Genomic DNA, 21,180 nt, shown 5'->3' on the forward strand with positions numbered 1-21,180 from the left:
GCACACACACACGGCAAGCTCCGACAGGGTGACCTTCAGACCTTTCGAGGTGAAACCATGCAGCTCGGCCTGGCTCACGAGGATCATGCGCGACGACTTTCTGAGCGTTAATCATTATTATTATTATTATTATTATTAATATAATTATTAATAATAATATTATTATTATTATATATTAAAACTGATGAAATGTTAAAACAGTGGTTGAGCTCAACGTCGCAGACGGAGGCGTCCGTCTGTCCGGCAGCGCGCAGGTGTGAATGTTCTGTAAACAACACTGTTCAGTTCTCTGCATGGAAAGGTGTAAAAAAAAAAAATGCCAGCAGAAGACAAGAAAAGAAGCAATAACAGGATGAAGAAAACACTGCATTGCAAGTAGAAATGATGGAGGGTGGAAGTACAGCAAAAGGTTCCAGTAGAGATGGACTCACCCAACAAAGCAAATTACGTGTTCCGTATTCACAATCTTAATCTAGAAAGATTAACACTAGCTGTCATATATAAAGTATAAATACGTGGAATAGATTCACAAAGCAAAAAAAGGGAATTGAATTGTTTTATTCTAATACAAACAGCGCTCGTGTGAAAATACAGTCGATTGAGTACAAATGTATTTTTTGGGCTTTCACAGTCAAAATAAAAAGCTCCGTTTGGACTTCTCGGTGTTTCTCTGCAGGTGCTGAACCCTTCAATCTGTGAAGAGACAAGACGAGAGGGTCAGAACAGAGAGGATGCTGGGAAAAGAAAACAGAAAGACATTGTGTTCAGGTCTGGGCCTGTCCCCATCAAACACCTCAGGACCAGTGCTGAGGGGGGCCGGGACTAAAAACACTCTGACGTCTCAGCGGAGAACACGACTTCTCGTTCGGGAGAAATGGATGTTTTACAACCTTCATAGCCATAAAACATAATTAACGGCGGCTTCTTGTAGTTTCAGTTGTTGCAATCACATTCAGCATCTGCTAATTGGCATTAAACACAAGCACAAAACAGCAGAGGCTGCTGGGAAAACCAGTAGTGCTGCAGGTAAATGGTCATAAACCAAAACTATTAATGTGTTGATGATTCCGAGTTATCCGAACGTCATAGAAATCCATCCCGCAGTTGTTGAAATATTTTCTGAAAAAACTGCACATGTCCACCTCGTGGTGGCGCTACAGTGAAAGTCAGAAGCTCACCAAAGTTATCGAGGGCTCATCCTCTAGGGAACGCGAATGTCTGTACAAGATACAATACAAATGTCCACCTCGTGGTGGTGCGAATTGTTGCATCTAAAAAATATTTTTGTTTGTTTTTAAGATGGATTCTTTTGGGGAATTGAACTCTGATTTAAAGACAATCAGAAGCAAGACAAACTAAACTAAAGCCATGTGTTGGAGTCTGACCAAGAACCCCATTCGCTTCTGCAGAAGTTTGAGGTAAAACTATCTCCAACGGGGCCAAAGAAAAGAACCTTAGAAGGTTCAAGGTATAACACTTTGTCGTTTTAGGTAAAACAATCTGAAAGTGTTCCAGGTGTAAGCTTTATAAAAGTGTGTTTACCAGGAGCCATAATGGGGATTCTCCAACGGCGCCAAGCAGAACAACCCTTGATGGTTCTGATTAGCACCTTTACTTCTCACCTCAGTCGGTCTCCTTCTTCAGGTACCTCTTCATGACTGAAGCCACGTCTCCGCCCTCGCTGCCCTCGGCCTCCAGTCGTTCCCCCTGCGGCCTCTCCAACCTGCGTCTGGATCCGCCTCCCTGGGAACTTCCCCCAGAACCCCCCGAGCTGGACGACTCGGTCTCGGAGCCCTTCCTGCTGCCGCGGGTCGAAGGAGGCAGCTCCCCGAAGTGCACGCTCAGCGCCCTGCGGCCGCCTCGCACCGAACCAGCCAGGCTGCTGGCGGACTGCGCTCTCCGGATAGCGGGCAGGAAGTCGGAGGCCGCGTCATCCCGGTCCTCCACCAGGCGCCGGTTTTGGAAGACCATTGGTTCTGAACCGAGAGAGCCTTCGCCCCCTTCCTCTGCAGCGAGACTACCCAGCATGCACCGCCTAAGCGCCTGCGGCGAGCGCTGCACAGGGGTCGTCGTCCGGGAGCGCAGGCGTTCGTCCGGGTCCTCCTCCGGTATGCTGCGGTGGCGAGCGGCGAGCGGCGACCCCAGGGAAGAGAGGCGGGGCAGCGAGGGCAGCGACGCCAGGGAGTCACTCGAGTTGAAGCGGGACAGTTTGGCTGTCGCGGCCGTCTGGGCGTCGCCGACGGAGCGAGCGCTGGCGGCGCGGGTCAAGAGCGGAGACGGCGGTTTGAGGATGCCGGGGCCGGGTCGCGGCTCCTGGGGGTCGCCGGGGCCAAGGGCCGAGGCCCGCCGCCTAAGGGTTGAGGCAGCGGTTGTTTGGTAGACCGGCAGGGAGACGGCGCTGCCGGCAGTGCCTTCGCCGCCCGCATCTCCGCCAGCTCTGCGCTTACGGAGTCCGTCCAGCAGCTCGGACAGAGCAGAGGAGGACGGGGCCCGACCGACACCTCTGGGAGTCGGTCCCCCGGCCTCGGGGCTCTCGGCATCGGGATCCACGCATGAGCTGCAGAACAGTTCTAGTCAGAATCAGGTTTAATGCCGAGTACATTTTCACATACAAGCAAGTAAAGAATCATAAATATGAAATTACAAAAATTGCAAAAATTTAAAAAAATGAAAAAGATTCCCAAAAATTTAAAGATTTCAAGAATGAAAAAATAAAATAATTGCAAAAATTACAAAAATTGCAAAAATTACAAAAATGAAATGGTGCATACAAAATATTGACAAAGAAATGTGCCATTGCTCACAGGATGCTTTTTTTAATTTATTTTTTACTGGAAAAAAATGGCATTTGTTGAATAAAATTTGCCATTTCATTAATGATTAATCCGCATTTTTAAGGGTTTAATCAGAATGAATCAGAATCAATTTTGTTTCCACATACAAGAAATGCCCTTTAGTATTTTGGTTTGCTTGTAAGGACCAGTTTTTTGGGGCTTACCGAAAGCTGTAGGTGCTCATGGTGTCGGCGACAGACTGGCGCCCCCCCTGGCTGCTGATGGTACTGCTGCCGTACGGGGAACCCCCACCGCGGGACGCTCCTTTGGGAACGCCCAACCAATGACGGATCCCCTCTCCCACGTCCTCCGTCCCGATGGAGCCGACACTGGACACCGAGTCACTGCCGAGCGAGAAGACCTCATTTCATCACACGGAGATGACCTCACAAGACAGACCCTATGACCCTCACAAGACAGACCCTATGACCCTCACAAGACAGACCCTATGACCCTCACAAGACAGACCCCCACGCCCCATGACCCCCTCCCTATGGACAGCCCCCCCCCCTCCCTCCAAGTTCTTTCATTGATCAATATGCATCAGCAGCTGTTTCGTGAGCATGCGAGCACATCACAGGCAGCAGCTCAACACACAAGATTACAGGTCAGGCTCCGCCTTTTATTTTACACGTTCCAATCATCAAAGAGGACGTACAGTTTGACACATACCGACATGTCACAACGATGACAAACAGACGCCCATGCTGGCAGTTTATAAAAAAGTTGCATTTGGCAGGTTTTTATATTAATGTATGTATTTTTCATTATTTTTCATGTCCTCAGTTTTCCTTCAGAAATAATAAAATCTGAAACACGATGACATCACCAGCGTAGCGGTATCAACACGCGTGTTAGAAAACAATCATGTAAAAAAACAACATAAAAGCTTTTTACATGTTGACCAAAACCAAAAGGAAAGATCCTTCATGAGGTCGAGTTATCTTTCACATTTCTGTTCAACACACACACACACACACACACACACACACACACACACACATACACCCACACACATACACACACACACATGGTTCTTACAGCTCTTTCTTTCGAGTCAAGGACTCCGCAGCAGTCTGAACGCTGCAGCGAAGGGCAAAGTGAGAGGTTGAGTTCACACAAACGGACGTGATGGTTTTAAAGGCAGAGGAAGGAGGCCTAAGCCCCGCCACCCCCGAGAGGAAGGCGCGTACCTTTCATCGTCGCTCTCGTCGCTGGACTCCACCTCCTCCAGGGCGGCCTGCAGGTCCACGATGCGGCGGATGGACGTCTCCAGGTCGGCCTGCAGCGTCTGTCTGACGGCGTTGAGCTCCTCCACCTGCATCTCCTGCCAGACAAGCGTGAGGGCAAAGGATCACTTTGGTGACGCAAAGACGTCGCGGTCACCTCCAGCCACAGACTGTCAAGAGGACAGTGGAGGTCGACATCTTTGTTTTTGCAACCAGTGATCAGGAAGTGACCATATCTGAACTGAGGAGGAGGGATGTATGTTTACTGAGAAAATAAATCAAGAGAGGAGAGTCATGTAAATAGACTTCTATACAACCATAGGAGTCGCCCCCTGGTGGTCAGGAGAGAGAATCCTCTTCCTACTCGACAACCTGTAACAACTCTGAGGTCCAATCAGCTTTGACCTTCATTCTTTCCAACATTACATCATCAGTTAGAAAGAGAACAGATACGCACGCTGACATTGAGAGAATAGACGTATTGATTCATCTCGTCTGCTTTTTAGTTATTTTTTTGCGGTCGTTCTGTCTCTTTAGCATCCTGTCACACACACACACACACACACACACACACACACACACACACACACACACAAGCGTCTAGGCTTTCAAAGTTATTGGCTTTGTTGGCTTTGAGGAGACGGGTGTTGGTGCAGCGGTTGTCATAGAGACATAACTATGTATGAATGTGTGTGTGTGCGTGTGTGTGTGTGTGTGTGTGTGTGTGTGTGTGTGTGTGTGTGGGTGTGTGTGTGTGTGTGTGTGTCCATAACCTTGAAGAGACAATGAGGATTAATCACAGTCAGAGAGAGAAAGCAGGATGAGGGAGAGATGACGTTAAGAATGGCGGTGAGGAGGAGAGTGTGTGTGTGTGTGTGTGTGAGCATGTGTGTGAGCATGTGTGTGTATGAATATGTCTATTCACATAGGCTGTGTGTATGTGTGTGTGTCTGATAGGTTGTTAAAGGGCATCTCTGTGTGTGTGTGTGTGTGTGTGTGTGTGTGTGTGCGTGTGTGTGTGTGTGCATATGCGTGTGCCAGTGTGTGTGTGTGTGTGTGTGTGTGTGTGTTGCTTGCTTCCTTGCTTTGCGCTAATAACTGAATAATTATGGAAGCTCCTTCTCTTCAGAGGTCACAAAGAAATCTTCCGTGAACGAGAACAACAGAGAAACCTCTGAAATATGTTTGATGTATTTATCTATTTAATAATCTGTTTACTGTCGTTGTGCTTTATTGGACTCCTAAAACCCAGAAAACAAAGATTAGAAAGTATAATGCTCAGATCCAGGAAGATGGCGATTACGGCAACAGTCTAGAAGGCCACAGTGTGTTTTTATTTTAAATGTTGGATGAGAGAAATGAGTAATGTGTGTTTATATTTAGCAGCTCTCTTGATGTATCCCCTCAGTAAACATTGTGAACATGAGTTTATGCCTCAATCTCTAGTTTCAAGTCTTCTTCTATACAGCATGATGTTCATTTAGTAAATTATGGTCTGTTAGAGTCAAACAGACCGTGAAGCAGGGGACGCTTTAGAGGCGGGGCTACAAGGTGATCGACAGGTCGACACCAGAGACGTATACAGCGTCTTTATGTCTCAAGTGTGAAGTAAAAACCTAAAGTTAGGCAATAAAGTTCACAGGACTTTTCTCATAGTCTTCCATACAACCAAAAGAGTCTCCCCCTGGTGGTAAGAAGAGATAATGGAAGTTTTAGGACACGTTCGTGGTTCTGTACAGAACCAGCCGTGGTTCTGTGGTTCCGTACCAGCTCCATGCGCCTGCGGCCGCTGTCCTGCTCCCTCTGGACCAGGTCCTCCATCTCCAGCCTGCTGTCCTGCAGGCGCTGCAGGTAGTACCGGGCGTTCTCTCGCTCACGGGCCTCGGCCATGGCGCTCTGCTCTAGTTCCGCCCCCAGACGCACCACGCTGTCCCTCAAACGCAGAACCAGCACCTGCACGCAGAGTAAAACAGAGTAAAAAGGTTTTGGCCGCGTTAGTCGCACAAGATGTAGTCAAGGACCGTAGGAAAGATGAAAATTTGGTGAAAAATGATGTTTTTTTTTACAGCTTCTGGACTTCCCTTTCAAATTAAAAAAGGTCATTTTAGTCAAGTTTGACAATAATAACTAATTACTAAAACCAGCAGTAGAGAATATATTTAAATAGCGGGCCGTCGTTTTCCATATTTACAACAAAATACTTTGAATTGAAATATCCAGATTAGGTCCTGAATACATCAACAACCCTCTCAAGGACACACATCCATTGGTAAAAAAAAAAAGGGATTTTAGTTTCTTTTTTAGTAAAGAAACTCTGCAGTTGTGTGATGAAGTGATGCATCATGGGGGATTGAGATCCTGTGGCCTCACCTCAAACCTCTTGACTTGCCCTCTCTGAAACTCCAGCTTGTTCTCCAGGTCGCACACGCGTGCCTCCTGTTTGCTGACGATGCTGCGCCCCACGGTGGACGCCTCCAGGAACTGCACCCGAGACACGCTCTGCTGGAGCTGCATGAGAGGGGGGAGGGGGCGAGGGGGCATTTACAGCCCCACTAATGTGAACTCAGTGATTCAAAGAGGCAAGGGTTCAGGACTCCAGGGCAGCATCATGAGCTCACCTCATCCTGCAGGGTCTGCCTCTGCTTCTGGGCCTCCTGCAGCTCCGCCTGCAGCTCTCTGATCTGAGTGATGTCGCTGGACGACTGAACGAGGAGGAAAGAGCGCCATTTACGTTAATAAAGACCAAACAAAGTGATGCATGGAAAGCCAGAAGGACCAGCTGGAGGCAGCTCACCTGAGCGATGAGCGCCTTGTGCTTCTTCATGAGCTCGTTGAGGTCTTCCTGGTCCTCCTCCAGCCGCTTCAGCAGGTCCAGCTTCTCACGCTGCAGCAGAGCCAGCTGCTCGTCCACCTGCACAGGTACAATTTAATTCAGTTTATTTTGTATAGCCCAACATCACAAATACGACATTTTTACAATCGGATCAGGAAAAACTCCCTCAAACAAAGATAGTAAAAAACCCTGCAGGGGAAAAAGGGAAGAAGCCTTCAGGGGAGCAACAGAGGAGGCTCCCTCTCCCCAGATGCACAGATGCAATAGATGTCATGTGACCAGAATGAAATAACGTAACGGCGTTACAGCACATTCAATGAATATGAAAGACATTATTCATATAATGAGTAATGTATGCATGGACCGCAATCCAAATAACCACAATCCATGTCAGCAGAAGGAAGTAGAGAGGACGGGCATCAGCAGGGCCATGGCAGGGGGCAGGACCGGCTCCAGACAGCCACGGTCCATCAGTACAGAGGTCAAGGGGTCGGCCGTACGGAGGGGGGGCTTAAGAGAGACCATACAAGAGGCGTAACGGAGAGCGTACGAGAGGCGTAAGAGAGACCATACGAAAGGCATAAGAGAGACCATACGAGAGGCGTAGCGGATCAAAGGCAAAACAAGGAAAAAAAGAGAGTTATCCAAATTTTATATTTTTTGTGATCGTAACAAAAATTATTTCAACTTTTCTGAAGTCAGTAAACCATCATAAATACTAAATGTTCTACTTTTACTAACATAAACTAATTAATAGTGTGTTATTTCCTTCATAAAAACACACAATTTAAATGATGAGAAAATAAAAGATAGTATTTATGGATTAAAACACATCTTATTTGTTTATGGTTGAAGATATAAATACATTTAATAGTATTTTGTGTGTTTTGTCCTCATCCTACTAATACTGTGAATAATGTAAAATGTTGTTTCAAAACTCATGTTTTTAAATAAGATCCTGTGTTCAATACTCAAGCAGCCATTCATTGTTTTTTCCTTCCTGTCTCTCGCTCACCACACTCTTCAGCTTGCAGATGTTCTCCAGCTCAATCTGAGAGTTCTCCAGCTCCTGAGAGAGCGTCGCCTGAACGCTCTCCACCTCCAGCCGCCTCGCCTCACTCTCCTCCAGCTGAGGGAGGGGAGGGGGGGGGGGGGGGGGGGGAGAGAGAGAGAGAGAGAGAGAGAGAGAGAGAGAGAGAGAGAGAGAGACTGTGACCAATGGATTTCTATGACTTTTACCCAAGTTGTCATGACTTTCACCCAAGTGTACCTGGCAGTGCAGGCGCTCCACCTGCTCCCGGCTGCCCGCGGGGAGGTGCTGTCCCGGGCTGTCCACCGTGGAGAGCAGCAGCTGGGCGTCGGCCAGCAGGGCGTGAGTCCTCTTCAGGTCTCTCCTGAGCTTCTTCTCCACGTCGAAGTCTCGGTGGCCGACCTGCAGGACGAGGAACCTCAAGTTGAACCCAGAACCAGATGGGGAGCGAAGAAGTGTTTTATACTCCGAAAATAATCTATATCAGTTTAAGTGTATGCTATATTTAGAATATTTTCACCTCTTTACCCTGTGTTAGAACTAAAGCTGTTATATTAAAGTCTCTTAAAGCTGCATTCTCTCTCCTGACCACCAGGGGGCGACTTACTTGGTGTAAAGTAGTTTTACTGTCGTAATACTCTTTAAAAGAGTTTAACCCTCAAATAGTTCCTGATCTGGAGAAACCCTTGAAAGGTCCACTTGTCAGGCTTATTATATCCTGAGTGACAGGGACCGAGTCTTAAATCAGCGCCGCCTCGTTGCAGCGTGTGTTGGTTTGTGTGGAGCGTTCTACTCATTAGCTGCAGAACGTTGAACAACAAGAACAACAATAACAACAATAACAATAACAATAACAATGATGTACGATGACGGAGGGCTGGTGATGCGCATTCATTCAGAGCCTGCAGTGATACACTTTAGTGTGTGTGTGTGTGTGTGTGTGTGTGTGTGTGTGTGTATGTGTGTGTGTGTGTGTGTGTGTGTGTGTACCTGGTCACACAGAGTTGCTATGAGTCCTTCCAAGTCGTGCTTCTCGTGAATCACCATCTGCTTCTCCTCGTACTCCTGCTCCAACTGCATCTCCAACTGCCTGAGCTGCACACACACACACACACACACACACACACACACACACACACACACACACACACACACACACACACACACACACACACACACACACACACAATGTAACGAGACGCAGGAAAACATCGTCGTCTGTGGAAGAACATTAAAAAATAAACGAGGCCTCCCGACAGTCTGCTGCTGAATAAATCAACCAGAGTTCTGAGGTTTGAAGTTCTGCCGAAGGAAGAAAGTACTTTTACTCAAATTATACTTCTACTCAGAACATACAGATTTAAAATGACCACAAAAATACACAAAACAACCACAAAGAGTCTAAACATTCCAGCAGTGATTGTGTAAGTAAACCTGCAGGAGCGTGTGTGTGTGAGTATGTGCGTGTGTGTGTGTGTGTGTGTGTGTGTGTGTCTGCAGAGCGGTGATGTCGGTTACATAACATAAAAAAGATAAATAACTAAGTGCATCATTCGGTGAAAACATTTTTTTCCTTCTTTTATTCGAGGAAGGACGTTTCAGAAAAGATCTGCACACTAACTACACAAACTACACAAAATACACAAAGAGTGATGGAAAATTCATCCTGATGGTTTTTATTCTTTATGATCGCAGAATGTTTCAGGTCTCAATGTGTAAAGTTCAAACTCCTGAACAACAAAAAGCAAAATAATCTCAGTTTATTATCTTGTTGTGTAGTTAATGTTTATAGTTATGATATAGTTTATGTTGTTTAATTATAGTTTATAGTTATGTTATATAGTTTATGTTGTTTAGTTAAAGTTTATGGTTATGTTGTGGGTATATGAACACATTGTGTATTTACAATAAAAACAGATTTAATATGCAGTTCCATTAAATGATAACAAAAAGATGTTGAAACAGTTGTAATTTTATTTCCTTTAGATTGTTGAATTTTGTGAGTAAACGTGTTTTTAAAAAGTAACTAAAGCTGAAAATCCTCAGGTACAAGTACTTCACAAGTGTACTGTTTTGTGTAGTTGAGAAATTAATGTGTGAATATGAACGTATGAATATATGAATGTGTGAATTAATTATGATATGAATGAATATATATATATATATTTAATGACTGCATGAAAATATGAATGAATGAACGTGTGAATGACTGAATATATGATTGAATGTATGGGCTGGGCACGTTAACGCGTTAATATCGTGTTAACTTTTCAATCAATTCACGGCGTTAATTAATTGATCATGCGTTAACTGCATTTTTTTATTTAAAAAATAAAAATAAAAATTTTGGGGCTTTTACTTTGAAGGCAATAATTTACTTCCGCCCTTGGGCTTCCGTAGCATTACCGGACCATTTGCCGACTTGAGCGTCAGACGCGAAAGCACGTATTCTGTAGTTTCTGTGCTCAAGGAGCGCCGCGCGAGCGAGTCGCCTCTCAAAGCTTCACCGGCGTCGCCGGCAGCTCGCTCTGCAAACTCAGAGGATCCAGATTGAACATTAATGGCGCATGTGCAAAGCCGCCGCTGATACCTGTCAGCTGTCCTTCACATCTCCACCTCATTCAACAGACGTCAGTGCACTTGTTCAAGACAACACAGACTGGACTTTTCTCACTGAGGAAGAAAAACTGAACTGAAAACATGAAAAGCATTTATTGCTTTTGTATGAAGTGAATCAGTTGCTGGTCTTTAACATCTTGAAGGTCAGCAACAGACTGAACATGGACCAAAGAAGGAGTGGTTTGTCCCTCATAGGGACCCTTACTACTAACAGTACCTGTTCAAAAAATATATATATATATATATATATATATATTTATAAACTATATATGTATGTATGTTAACTTCTTGTTGCTCCAGAGTGCTGTTATATTGTTCTGGTAACATTACTTTAGAATAAAAGCTGCAATACACATAGTTTTTACTTCATTGTTGAATTTGGCGCATAATGCGATTAATTGCAGGAAAATCATGGGATTATTTCATTTATTAATTCACACCATTAATTCGATTCATTTTTTTCAACTTTGCCCTGCCCTAATGACTATATGAATGTATGAATGAATGAGTGGCTGTGCCCTCATGCAGCCACGCTACGTACTCGTCTCTGAGAGGACTTGTGGACGTCCTCCAGCTCTTCCTCTTTGTCCTCCAACTCTTTCTGCTGCATCTGCTTCATCCTCTCCATCTCCATCTCAAAGCGCATGTGGATCTACCAGAGGAAGGAAGAGGGAGAGGAAGAGAGGTTAGAGGAAGAGGAGAGGAAGAGGAGGGGAAGAGGAACTAGAGTGAGAGGAAAAGGAGGGAGGAGGAAGAGGAACAAGAGTGAGAGGAAGAGGAGGTGGGTCACCTGCTGTTGCTGCTGGATGGTTCCGTTGAGCGCGTTCACTTCCTGTTCTCTCTCGCAGGCCACGCCCTCCAGGAGGCGGAGCTGCTTCTTGAGGTCGGGCAGCGAATCAGAGGCGAGGTCGACCGGCAGGCTGAGGTCACGGATCTGAGCGCACAGCTCGTCCTTCTGCTTCTGCAGGCGAGCCACCTCCACCTGGCTCTCCTGCACACACACACACACACACATACACACACATACACACACACACACATTGGAGACGTGTCAGCGTGGTTCTTCTTCGTGGGTTTTGTTCACCGGTAGATGAAACTCACCTGCAGGTTGCGGCGCAGGCCGTATACTTCAGCTCCCAGAGCCGAGCTCTCCTGCGAGGCTTTGTCCTTCTGCTCTCTCTCGCTGTCGGCTTCCTCCAGAGCCTGAGTCAGCTCGCTGTCAAACCTGTACACACACATTATGACACACACATAACACACACATTACACACACATGACACACAGAGAGAGAAACAGCAGAACAATGTTTTAAAACGCTGCACAACGGGTTTTATTCAGATCTTTTTCTTCAAAACAACTACAAAGAGATACAAATAAAGTACAAAGAGACACAAAACAACTACAAAGAGACACAAAACAACTACAAAGAGACACAAATAAACCAGAAAGAGACCATTTACCAGTAAATAATGTCTCATTTAAACAGAACACCTTTAGCGGACGGTTAGTCCTGTGATGAAGACCAACAGAAGAACGCACAAACACAGGCGGATGTACACACACACACACACACACACACACACATACACACACACACACACACACCTCCTCTGCTTGCGGTCCAGCTCGTGCATGCGGCTCTGCAGGCTGTCGGTGAGGACGCGGGCGTCCTGGAGGTCAGAGGTCACACGGCGACAGTGACGCTTCAGTTCCGTGACACTCCGCCTGGACTGCTCCAGCTGGGCCTGCAGAGTGGCCACCTACACACACACACACACACACACACACACACACAGACACACACACACACACACAGTGTTATTACCTCCAGACATTTAATCTCCCATCAGCCGTGCACGTGCACGTGTCCCGGCTCACCTTGGCGTCGAGCTGCTGCCGGCTCTCTTTCTCCGTCTCCAGTTTTTCTTCCGTCTGTTTGAGGCGTCTGCGGACGAACTCCACCTCCGTCTGGCAGCACTCCAGCTGCATGGCCAGCTCGCTGTCTGAGAGGGGAGACGGGTTTAATATCAGGTAAACACTCAGGAAGTATCTAGTAGTAATGCAGTGAACATCAAGTATCTAGTAAGTATCCAGTAAGTATCTAGTAAGTATCCAGTAAGTATCTAGTAAGTATCCAGTGAGTATCCAGTAAGTATCTAGTAAGTATCTAGTAAGTATCCAGTGAGTATCCAGTAAGTATCTAGTAAGTATCCAGTAAGTATCTAGTAAGTATCTAGTAAATATCCAGTGAGTATCCAGTGAGTATCTAGTAAGTATTTAGTAAGTATCCAGTAAGTATCTAGTATCTAGTAAGTATCCAGTGAGTATCCAGTAAGTATCTAGTAAGTATCCAGTAAGTATCTAGTAAGTATCCAGTGAGTATCCAGTAAGTATCTAGTAAGTATCCAGTAAGTATCTAGTAAGTATCCAGTAAGTATCCAGTAAGTATCTAGTAAGTATCCAGTAAGTATCTAGTAAGTATCCATTAAATATCTAATAAGTATCCAGTAAGTATCTAATAAGTATCCAATAAGTGTCTAGTAAGTATCCAGTAAGTATCTAGTAAGTATCCAGTAAGTATCCAGTATAAGTGTCTAGTAAGTATCCAGTAAGTGTCTAGTAAGTATCCAGTAAGTATCTAGTAAGTATCCAGTAAGTGTCTAGTAAGTATCCAGTAAGTGTCTAGTAAGTATCTAGTAAGTATCTAGTAAGTCTCCAGTGAGTATCTAGTAAGTATCCAGTAAGTATCTAGTAAGTCTCCAGTGAGTATCTAGTAAGTATCCAGTATAAGTGTCTAGTAAGTATCCAGTAAGTGTCTAGTAAGTATCCAGTAAGTGTCTAGTAAGTATCCAGTAAGTATCTAGTAAGTATCCAGTAAGTGTCTAGTAAGTATCTAGTAAGTATCTAGTAAGTCTCCAGTGAGTATCTAGTAAGTATCCAGTAAGTATCTAGTAGGTATTAAGTTAATAAAATAAAAAAGAAAGTAATTCTTCATTAATCCCCTTAGTGAAATTCTGCTGCTAGTAAGTATCCAGTTAAGTATCCACTAAGTATCCAGTAGTTATCCAGTAAGTATCAGTAAGTAAGTTTGACAGTGAGATTAGAAGTTGTAAAGTTTTAACTCTTTGGTTTCATATATTTGGAAATGAACTTATGCTGAAGAAGATATTTGGGATTTTACACTGAAATAAAATCCTATTTTGTAGGAGGTGAAATAAATAAAAGGCTTTTTGTTCTGTGTGAGTGTGTGAGTGTGTGAGTGTGTGAATGTGTTAATAATCGTGTCAGTGAGCACAGCAGCTGCTGTGTGACGGTCCATCCACCTGACAGGTGTTAATATCTAGATCGTTACTCAGGTGAGTCTTCACATAGAAGATACAGATATGTTTTTATTCTGCTCTCAGAGGATTGATCACAGTTATTAGTGTTATTACTCATTAGTCTTTTCCCACTACAAGAATTCACACGTGTGCAGAAAATCTTTTCTTGCGTAACCATCCCAGTGATTGTGTAACCATCACCTGTCAGATGGCTTCATGTTCAAAGGATTTTACACATCTGAAACCAGATTTTCCTTTTTTGTCACAAGTCCTTGCATGAGGCACATCTTTCTCACAAAATCAGAATTTTTATATTCTCATAACAGCTGAGCCGCTCCACAATCTGTCCTTGTAACCCGTGGCAACTGCAGAAGTATAATGGCCTGCAGTAGAAAATATATTTTATGTTGCTCAACAATGTGAGTTCATTTCTACCACTGGGACAGAGATCCTGGAACCAACTTCAAGTCATTGATTTGAGATATTAAGTCATTATTTTGAGATACTAAGACATTATTTTGAGTTATTGAGTCAATATGTTGAGATACTTAGTAAATATTTTTAGATATTACGTCATTATTTTGAGATTTTAAGTCAATATTTTGAGATACAAAGTCATTATTTTGAGATACTCAGCAAAACCTTTGAGATTCAGACTTTTTATGCCATCACAAAGTATTTCTCTTCCTGGTGGACCTGGTCTTCCAAACACGCTGCCACCTCCTGGTCTTTACCTGAGGCCGGTCCTCGCTGAACCTTCTCCATCTGAGCGTTCTGCTTCCCGTCCTCCAGCTGCTTCTCCAGAGCGTCCATGGAGACTTTACTCTGGTCCAGACGAGCCTGAGAAGAGAAGCAACACAATGAACCCAGAAGGTCTTAAAGAGTCCTGAACCCTCTCCTCCAGGTCTTAAAGACTCCTGAACCCTCTCCTCCAGGTCTTAAAGACTCCTGAACCCTCTCCTCCAGGTCTTAAAGACTCCTGAACCCTCTCCTCCAGGTCTTACCTGCAGGTCTTTGTTCTCCCGGCTGAGTCGGGTCCTCTCGGCTCGCTCCACATCCAGAGCCTGACCCACCGCATCACCACGGAAACGCTCATCGCTAAGCTCAGAGGTCACAGCCGTAACCTACACACACACACACACACACACCCACACACACACACACACACACACACACACACACACACACACACACACACACACACACACACACACACACTCAGTTCAATGTGTTGTTGAGCATAAATTGCGCTGTAGTTCTGTTCTGAATAGAAGAAAGAAACAGTGTTTCCCTGTATGTGTGTGTGTGTGTGAGAGTGTGTGTGTGCGTGTGTGTGTGTGTGTGCGTGCGCGTGCGTGTGTGTGTGTTGCTGCACACACCTTGGTCTCCAGGACGTCTGCAGTCTGCCTCAGCTCGTTTCTCTCCCTCTCTGATTTCTGCAGACGTCGTCTCAAAGCCGATATCTCATCCTGAGAAAAGAGAAGAAGAAGAAGAAGAAGAAGAAGAAGAAGAAGAAGAAGAAGAAGAAGAAGAAGAAGAAGAAGAAAAACAATTAATTTTAATGTTATAACTAGTTTATTCTGTAGAGTCTCAGAACCCCGTATCTTTAAAAACAGACAGCCGGTATGTGTGTGTGTGTGTGTGTGTGTGTGTGTGTGTGTGTGCGCGTGTGTGTGTGCATGTGTGCACGCGTCGTGTGTTCACGTGCAGTGTGTCGGTGTGTGTACCTCTTTAGCACGGAGACGTTCGTTGTCCATGTTGACATCGAGCTGAGGACGAACTCTGCAGAAAAGTTTCCACCAACTCCACTGAGACACGACCCGGAGAGCACGGAGGTTACTCTGCAGACAGCTGACCGCCATCTGCTGCACCTGGAGACACAAACACACACACACAGTTTTCCCCTGGTGGTCAGGAGAGAGAATGCAGCTTTAAGACATGAAGACACTGACCTTAAGCTTGCGGTACTTCTGGCGGGCCAGGTGGGCCATGCAGGCGGCCTGCAGCTGGACCAACCAGCCGGTGACTTGCTGGTCCCTCTGCTGCTCCAGGTAGCGCAGCACGCCTCGCTTCATGAACACCTGAGGAAACAGGAAGAAGATCCATGAGACGGGTTCACGGCCGGCCGGACGCAGCCGTGCGGGTTCAGGGGAGTCCTCACCCTGCTGCCGCCCACAGCGATGCTCCTCCGGTCCAGGTCCAACTCCACCAGCAGCTCCTCCACCGCCTGACGGACACAGAGGAACATCGTTTGTTAAGATCGAGACATAGCGTCGACGTGAGCTGCTGCTCCTGCGACCTCTGACCTTTCGCTCGTCGTGGCTGACAAACATGGAAGCGTAGCGCTTCATGATGGGAGGCGACAGCGCCTGGAAGTGACACCGGAAGTCACTTAAGGTCATGTGCTCTGGATAACCTGAGAGAGAAACACAGAACATTAACACACTTCAACGCTCTAGAAACAATCTGCATCTGGAACTAAAACAACTATTTGTATTTACAAGAGCGTGTGAACTGTGGGGGGACTGGGGATCGAGCCGGCTTGTGGTGCCGGCTTACAGTAACGGGACGACCACTCATCCCCCTGAGCTACAACCGCCCCCAGGCGAGGGCTAAAGTAGAGGTCATAGTAACGGTTATGAAGGTCACAGTAAAGGTCAGAGTAAAAAGACGACCTGTGCGGTGGAGCTGCAGCGCCGACAGGATCTGCGTGGAGTGCAGCTGGACTCTGAGCGCCGCCACGTCGAACCCTCCGCCGCCGTCCGTCTTGGCGCTCACACACTGCAGGAACACCGGCCGCGCTCGCCGGATCAAGTTCACCAGGGCGTCCTGCAGGGCGGCAACAGAGAGACAGAAACCAGAGACACGGTTAATGCACATTCTGACCAATGGATTTCCATGACTGTTCAATAACTTTTCACCAAATTCTCGAGACTTTTAACCAAATTGCCTTGACTTTTAACTAAATTTCCATGACTTTTAATCAAATGTCCATGAGCAAACATGTAATGAAATCTGTGTGTAAACAGTAAAAAGTGATCAAATGTAGTATTTAAACTAACAATGAGGATTCAAAGCATACAGTAAACCTTAAATGACACAAATGAAAGAGAGACAATAGTTTGACTAAAAGAATAAACGTTTATATAGATGCCTGTATGTATGCCTGCTTATATTTTGAGCCTTTTTAAAAAAAAAAAAGAATATTCATTATTTAAAACTCAGTGTAAACAACATCATAAACACCTTACAGGACTTTGACCACACAATTTCTAAAATGTCATGACTGTTCCAGGTTTTCCATGCAGACACACGGTCCTGAACACTTCCTCTTCCTTTTATCTTTCAAACTCCTCCTCTGGCACCAGGAAATAATGCTGCAATATGTTATGGTCTCTCTCAGGGTACACTGAACCCAGCAGGTCGGAGGTTGAACCCCCGGCATCGAACACTGTACTCTACTCACCGCCTGCAGCTTCACGGCGATGCTCTGCGAGTGCCGCCGCACGGCCGCCATGCCGCCGCTCAAGGTTTTCCGGATGGTGCCGTTCCTCTGGAGCGAGCGCTGGCTGCCGCCCTCCAGGCCGCCGAGGCCGCGGCACAGCGGGGGCAGCGAGATCTTAGGGGTGAACATGGCCTTCACCTCCGCTCTGACAAAGACGAGAAGAGTCACGAGGGAGTACACAAGGAAGTGCTATCGGTGCTGCGGGACGTGCACCGGACTCACATTGTGGAGTTCTGGAGCACGCAGGTGGCGTTCAGGGCCGACGGGTTGATCCGGATCAGACCGGTCCACCCGCTCAGGTCGTAGCGGACCGGGTCGCAGCCCGTCAGGTGGCTCACCTCACACTGCAGCGGCTGCTCGCACTGACGCACTGCACAGACACACACAACATCGTGAGCACTTCATCATCACACACACACACACACACACACACACACACACACACAGACACACACTGGGAGGTGTTGCAGTACCAGTGTCGCTGTAGTACTGGCAGACTCTCTCCAGGGTGCTGTTCTCACTGGCGGCTGGTGTCATCATCTCCTCATCCAGAACCCACAGCAGACCTCTGGGGTCTCCATCTGCCGCACGGACCTTCAACACACACACACACACACACACACACACACACACACACACACACACACACACACACACACACACACACACTCAATGTGTTTTTCAAGCTTAAATTGCACTCAAGTTCTGTTCTGAAGAGAAAGAAACATTGTTTTCCTGTATGTATCTTCTCAGGGGATAAAGTGTGTACATATACACGTATAAGTTGTTTATCATGTTGTACTTTCCACCAATACTACAAAGGAAGTGAAGAAGAGACTCAATAGTTCCATCGCTCAGGACGATTGACCTTCACCTTCACGACATCTAGCTGAAGGTCATGCTGTACAGAGGGTTGTGACGTACCTGTGGAGGCGGCTGGTCGATGGCCGACACCACGTCAGCCGGACTATTCTCTGGACTCTCCACCTCCACCGGGATCTTCTCCTGCGACGCAACGCACTCATTACTGCTCATTAATCATCTCAAACTGAATAAAAGACCATAATTACAATAAAGGACAGAAAACAAGATGCTGCACAAACCATTAACTAAAAAGAAATATAAAGTATGATTATCTTTTTTAGATTTATACATTATATGTGTGTGCGTCGGCCTACCTGTGTGTATCTCTGGCGTGTGTGTGTGAAGGTGTGTGTGTGGTACTGTTCCAGCAGGCGCTCCTGCAGGTAGTTGTGGCAGAGCTCGGACCAGTCGGCGGCGCGCTCCTCCCCGGCGTGCCGCGGGTTCCTGAGGCCCGGCGCATCCACCACCATCACCGAGGCCAGCGTCAGCTGAGGACTGCTCAGGGCCCTGCGCACACACGGTCCCCACAACGCACCGTAAACAGGAAGCCGTGTACATGCGCTACCAGCCGGTCACATGGTCACAGAAGCGAGAGAACAACACAACAACAACAGGTGGCCGCTATGAGTCGCTTCTGGAAGGAAAACAACAAATATCAGAGTGACACGTCACTCGGTCGCTGGAAACGTGGCCAATAAATGAAATATTGATTAATGTAGAAAACAACCAGCTGAGAGGAACACTTAGACCTGTCACAAATGTGTTTGTGTTGGGAGTCATCACGTTGTGTTTATGATCTGGAAACTAAACTTTAACTAAAGGTTAGCATTTATACTCACATTAAACCATTGATACTGTTTTTAATTATCTACTATTTATTTTGTTATGTTTATTTATTTAAACGGGAAAGATGGCTCTGATGTGTTGAAAACGCAAAATAAAAAGTTAAAAAAAGAACCAATAAAAAATTGAAAAACAGATTTTAAAGCCCTATGTGTCGGAAATAAGTGATTTTTAAGAGCAATTGAGAACTTTGTTAATTTGATAAAAGCACTTTATCTAAATCAAGAAAAGGGTTTCAAACGGCAACCGTCATCTGGGAGAGAAAACCCTGTCCTGGCTTCAGCCTGAAGAGCCGGTTTGACCTGCTACCTGTTGATCAAAGACACGATGGAGGTGAAGAGCTCCTCGTAGAGGCCGGCCGCCATCCCCTCCACGCACTGAGCCGCCGTCAGTCTGGGCCCTGCAGACCAGAATGAAGAACTATAACAGGTGTCGATAGTAAGCATTAGCATTCACTTTGTGTGTGTGTGTGTGTGTGTGTGTGTGTGTGTGTGTGTGTGTGTGTGTGTGTGTGTATGTGAGTGGGTGTCTCACCCTCCTCCGACTCGGCCGTCCGCTCTCTGCTGCCCCCGGTGGCTCTCTGCAGCAGCTGCCGCAGGTGGTGCTTGAAGACGGCGGTGTGCAGATCTTCTCCCTCGCAGCCGAGGACGCTGCTGGCCACCTGAGCGCTATCGAAGTTCACGAACTGCCTCCTGCCCACTGAGGGACGAGAGGTAGTAGTGTTGTTTTTTTTACAGTTTTGTTTTTTTACAGGTCAGTGTTTTTTACAGTTTTCTTACAGCTTAGTGTTTTTTACAGGTGTTTTTTTTTTTTACAGGTTAGTGTTTTTTACAGTTTTTTTTTACAGGTTAGTGTTTTTTACAGGTGTTTTTTTATTACAGGTTAGTGTTTTTACAGGTGTTTTTTTACAGGTTTTTTTTACAAGTTAGTGTTTTTTACAGTTTTGTTTTTTTTACAAGTTAGTGTTTTTTACAAGTTAGTGTCTTTTACAGGTGTGATTTTAACAAATCTGCACAGTAAAAACAAAAGACAAAAGCTATTCAGCAATTTAATCTTTTGACAATTAAAAAAAAATTGTAAAATCTATTATAGTAATTAAATGACAATGAAAAATAATGAAAAAACATGTAATTAATATTTTTTTTTATTTTTTTTTACATTTTCTTTGACATAATTGTACTATAAATGCATTTGTTAATGTTTATTTATGAGAACATCGGCTTAGTGTTCGGACCCCGGAACGAATTACGAGACCGCTGGTCCCCACCAGGACAGCAAGACTAACATGTGTGTGTGTGTGTGTGTGTGTGTCTGTGTGTGTCTGTGTGTGTTCTAACAGTGTGTGAGCGTTACCTCTGCAGGCGCCTGCGGCTCCCAGATGGTAAATACCAGCCAGAACGTGCCATATCGCCTTCTGCTCGCCAGCGGAGAAGCCCAGCGTTTCCATGGCTGCCAGCAGCTTGGCGAAGGCGACGGACGCACGCTGTTTCTCCTCGACCTATCAGATGACAGAACGCAGTGATGGACAGGGGGGCGGAGGGGGGGGGCTGTCACACAAAATCCATCATCACATGAAGAGGAGGAACAGCTGAGTCACCGCTTCAGAAACGCTTCAGAAACGCTTCAGAAACGCTTCAGAAATGCTTTAGAAACATTCTTTTGTTCCATTTTGTAAAGCTCCATCCACATTATACATATATATATATATATATATATATATATATATATATATATATATATATATATATATATATATATGTGTGTGTATATATACATATGTACAATGTAAATATGTGACAAGTCGACTAAACTCGTGAGTTATGTTTAATTAAAAACTGTCTTTTACTTTTTGTTTGTAATGAAAATAATTACAAAACTAGAGATAAAACAACACTGGTTGACAGCAGCAGCTTTTGAGCCTTGTACCTTTGTGGGATGAACAATCCCGAAAGTGTTGGACTCAGGAATTTGATGCAGCTGCAACTCGGTCCTGATGAGGGTGATGAGGAGAGAGCGTCAGAACACTGAGGTAAGTATTAATAACTATAACAAATACATATTTAACATATGCAAGACGCAGATTACCACTGATGAAGGAAGTGA

General features: G+C 45.5%; 1 protein-coding gene across 3 annotated transcripts in view; it reads right to left on the minus strand.

Annotated features, from left to right (window-relative positions):
* Positions 1–540: 540 nt before the first annotated feature.
* The window catches only part of LOC137783743 (unconventional myosin-XVIIIb-like), a 28,094-nt gene continuing 7,454 nt past the window's right edge, over positions 541–21,180 (minus strand). Inside the window, exons 11-44 of one of the 3 annotated variants that reach the window (XM_068574027.1) lie at positions 21,004–21,067; positions 20,431–20,575; positions 19,612–19,776; positions 19,387–19,477; positions 18,549–18,741; positions 18,295–18,375; positions 17,844–17,964; positions 17,593–17,740; positions 17,332–17,515; positions 16,541–16,694; positions 16,172–16,281; positions 16,027–16,092; positions 15,818–15,946; positions 15,593–15,736; positions 15,245–15,334; positions 14,870–14,989; positions 14,600–14,705; positions 12,424–12,548; positions 12,151–12,305; positions 11,647–11,770; positions 11,336–11,536; positions 11,087–11,197; positions 8,917–9,021; positions 8,167–8,328; positions 7,912–8,025; positions 6,858–6,974; positions 6,682–6,765; positions 6,434–6,571; positions 5,831–6,016; positions 4,028–4,161; positions 3,876–3,917; positions 2,999–3,178; positions 1,623–2,557; positions 541–734 (exon numbers count right to left, since the gene is read on the minus strand). In XM_068574027.1, the coding sequence (XP_068430128.1) occupies positions 1,624–2,557; positions 2,999–3,178; positions 3,876–3,917; positions 4,028–4,161; positions 5,831–6,016; positions 6,434–6,571; positions 6,682–6,765; positions 6,858–6,974; positions 7,912–8,025; positions 8,167–8,328; positions 8,917–9,021; positions 11,087–11,197; positions 11,336–11,536; positions 11,647–11,770; positions 12,151–12,305; positions 12,424–12,548; positions 14,600–14,705; positions 14,870–14,989; positions 15,245–15,334; positions 15,593–15,736; positions 15,818–15,946; positions 16,027–16,092; positions 16,172–16,281; positions 16,541–16,694; positions 17,332–17,515; positions 17,593–17,740; positions 17,844–17,964; positions 18,295–18,375; positions 18,549–18,741; positions 19,387–19,477; positions 19,612–19,776; positions 20,431–20,575; positions 21,004–21,067 (5,023 nt within the window). In that variant the 3' untranslated portion in view covers positions 541–734; position 1,623. The remainder of the gene's footprint in view (positions 735–1,622; positions 2,558–2,998; positions 3,179–3,875; positions 3,918–4,027; positions 4,162–5,830; positions 6,017–6,433; positions 6,572–6,681; positions 6,766–6,857; positions 6,975–7,911; positions 8,026–8,166; positions 8,329–8,916; positions 9,022–11,086; positions 11,198–11,335; positions 11,537–11,646; positions 11,771–12,150; positions 12,306–12,423; positions 12,549–14,599; positions 14,706–14,869; positions 14,990–15,244; positions 15,335–15,592; positions 15,737–15,817; positions 15,947–16,026; positions 16,093–16,171; positions 16,282–16,540; positions 16,695–17,331; positions 17,516–17,592; positions 17,741–17,843; positions 17,965–18,294; positions 18,376–18,548; positions 18,742–19,386; positions 19,478–19,611; positions 19,777–20,430; positions 20,576–21,003; positions 21,068–21,180) is intronic. The other 2 variants (XM_068574026.1, XM_068574028.1) reach the window with 2 other exon arrangements.

Source organism: Clinocottus analis, unplaced genomic scaffold (genome assembly GCF_023055335.1).
Source record: "Clinocottus analis isolate CAN_PGR_092001 unplaced genomic scaffold, fCliAna1.0.p SCAF_13, whole genome shotgun sequence".
NCBI lineage: Eukaryota > Metazoa > Chordata > Actinopteri > Perciformes > Cottidae > Clinocottus > Clinocottus analis.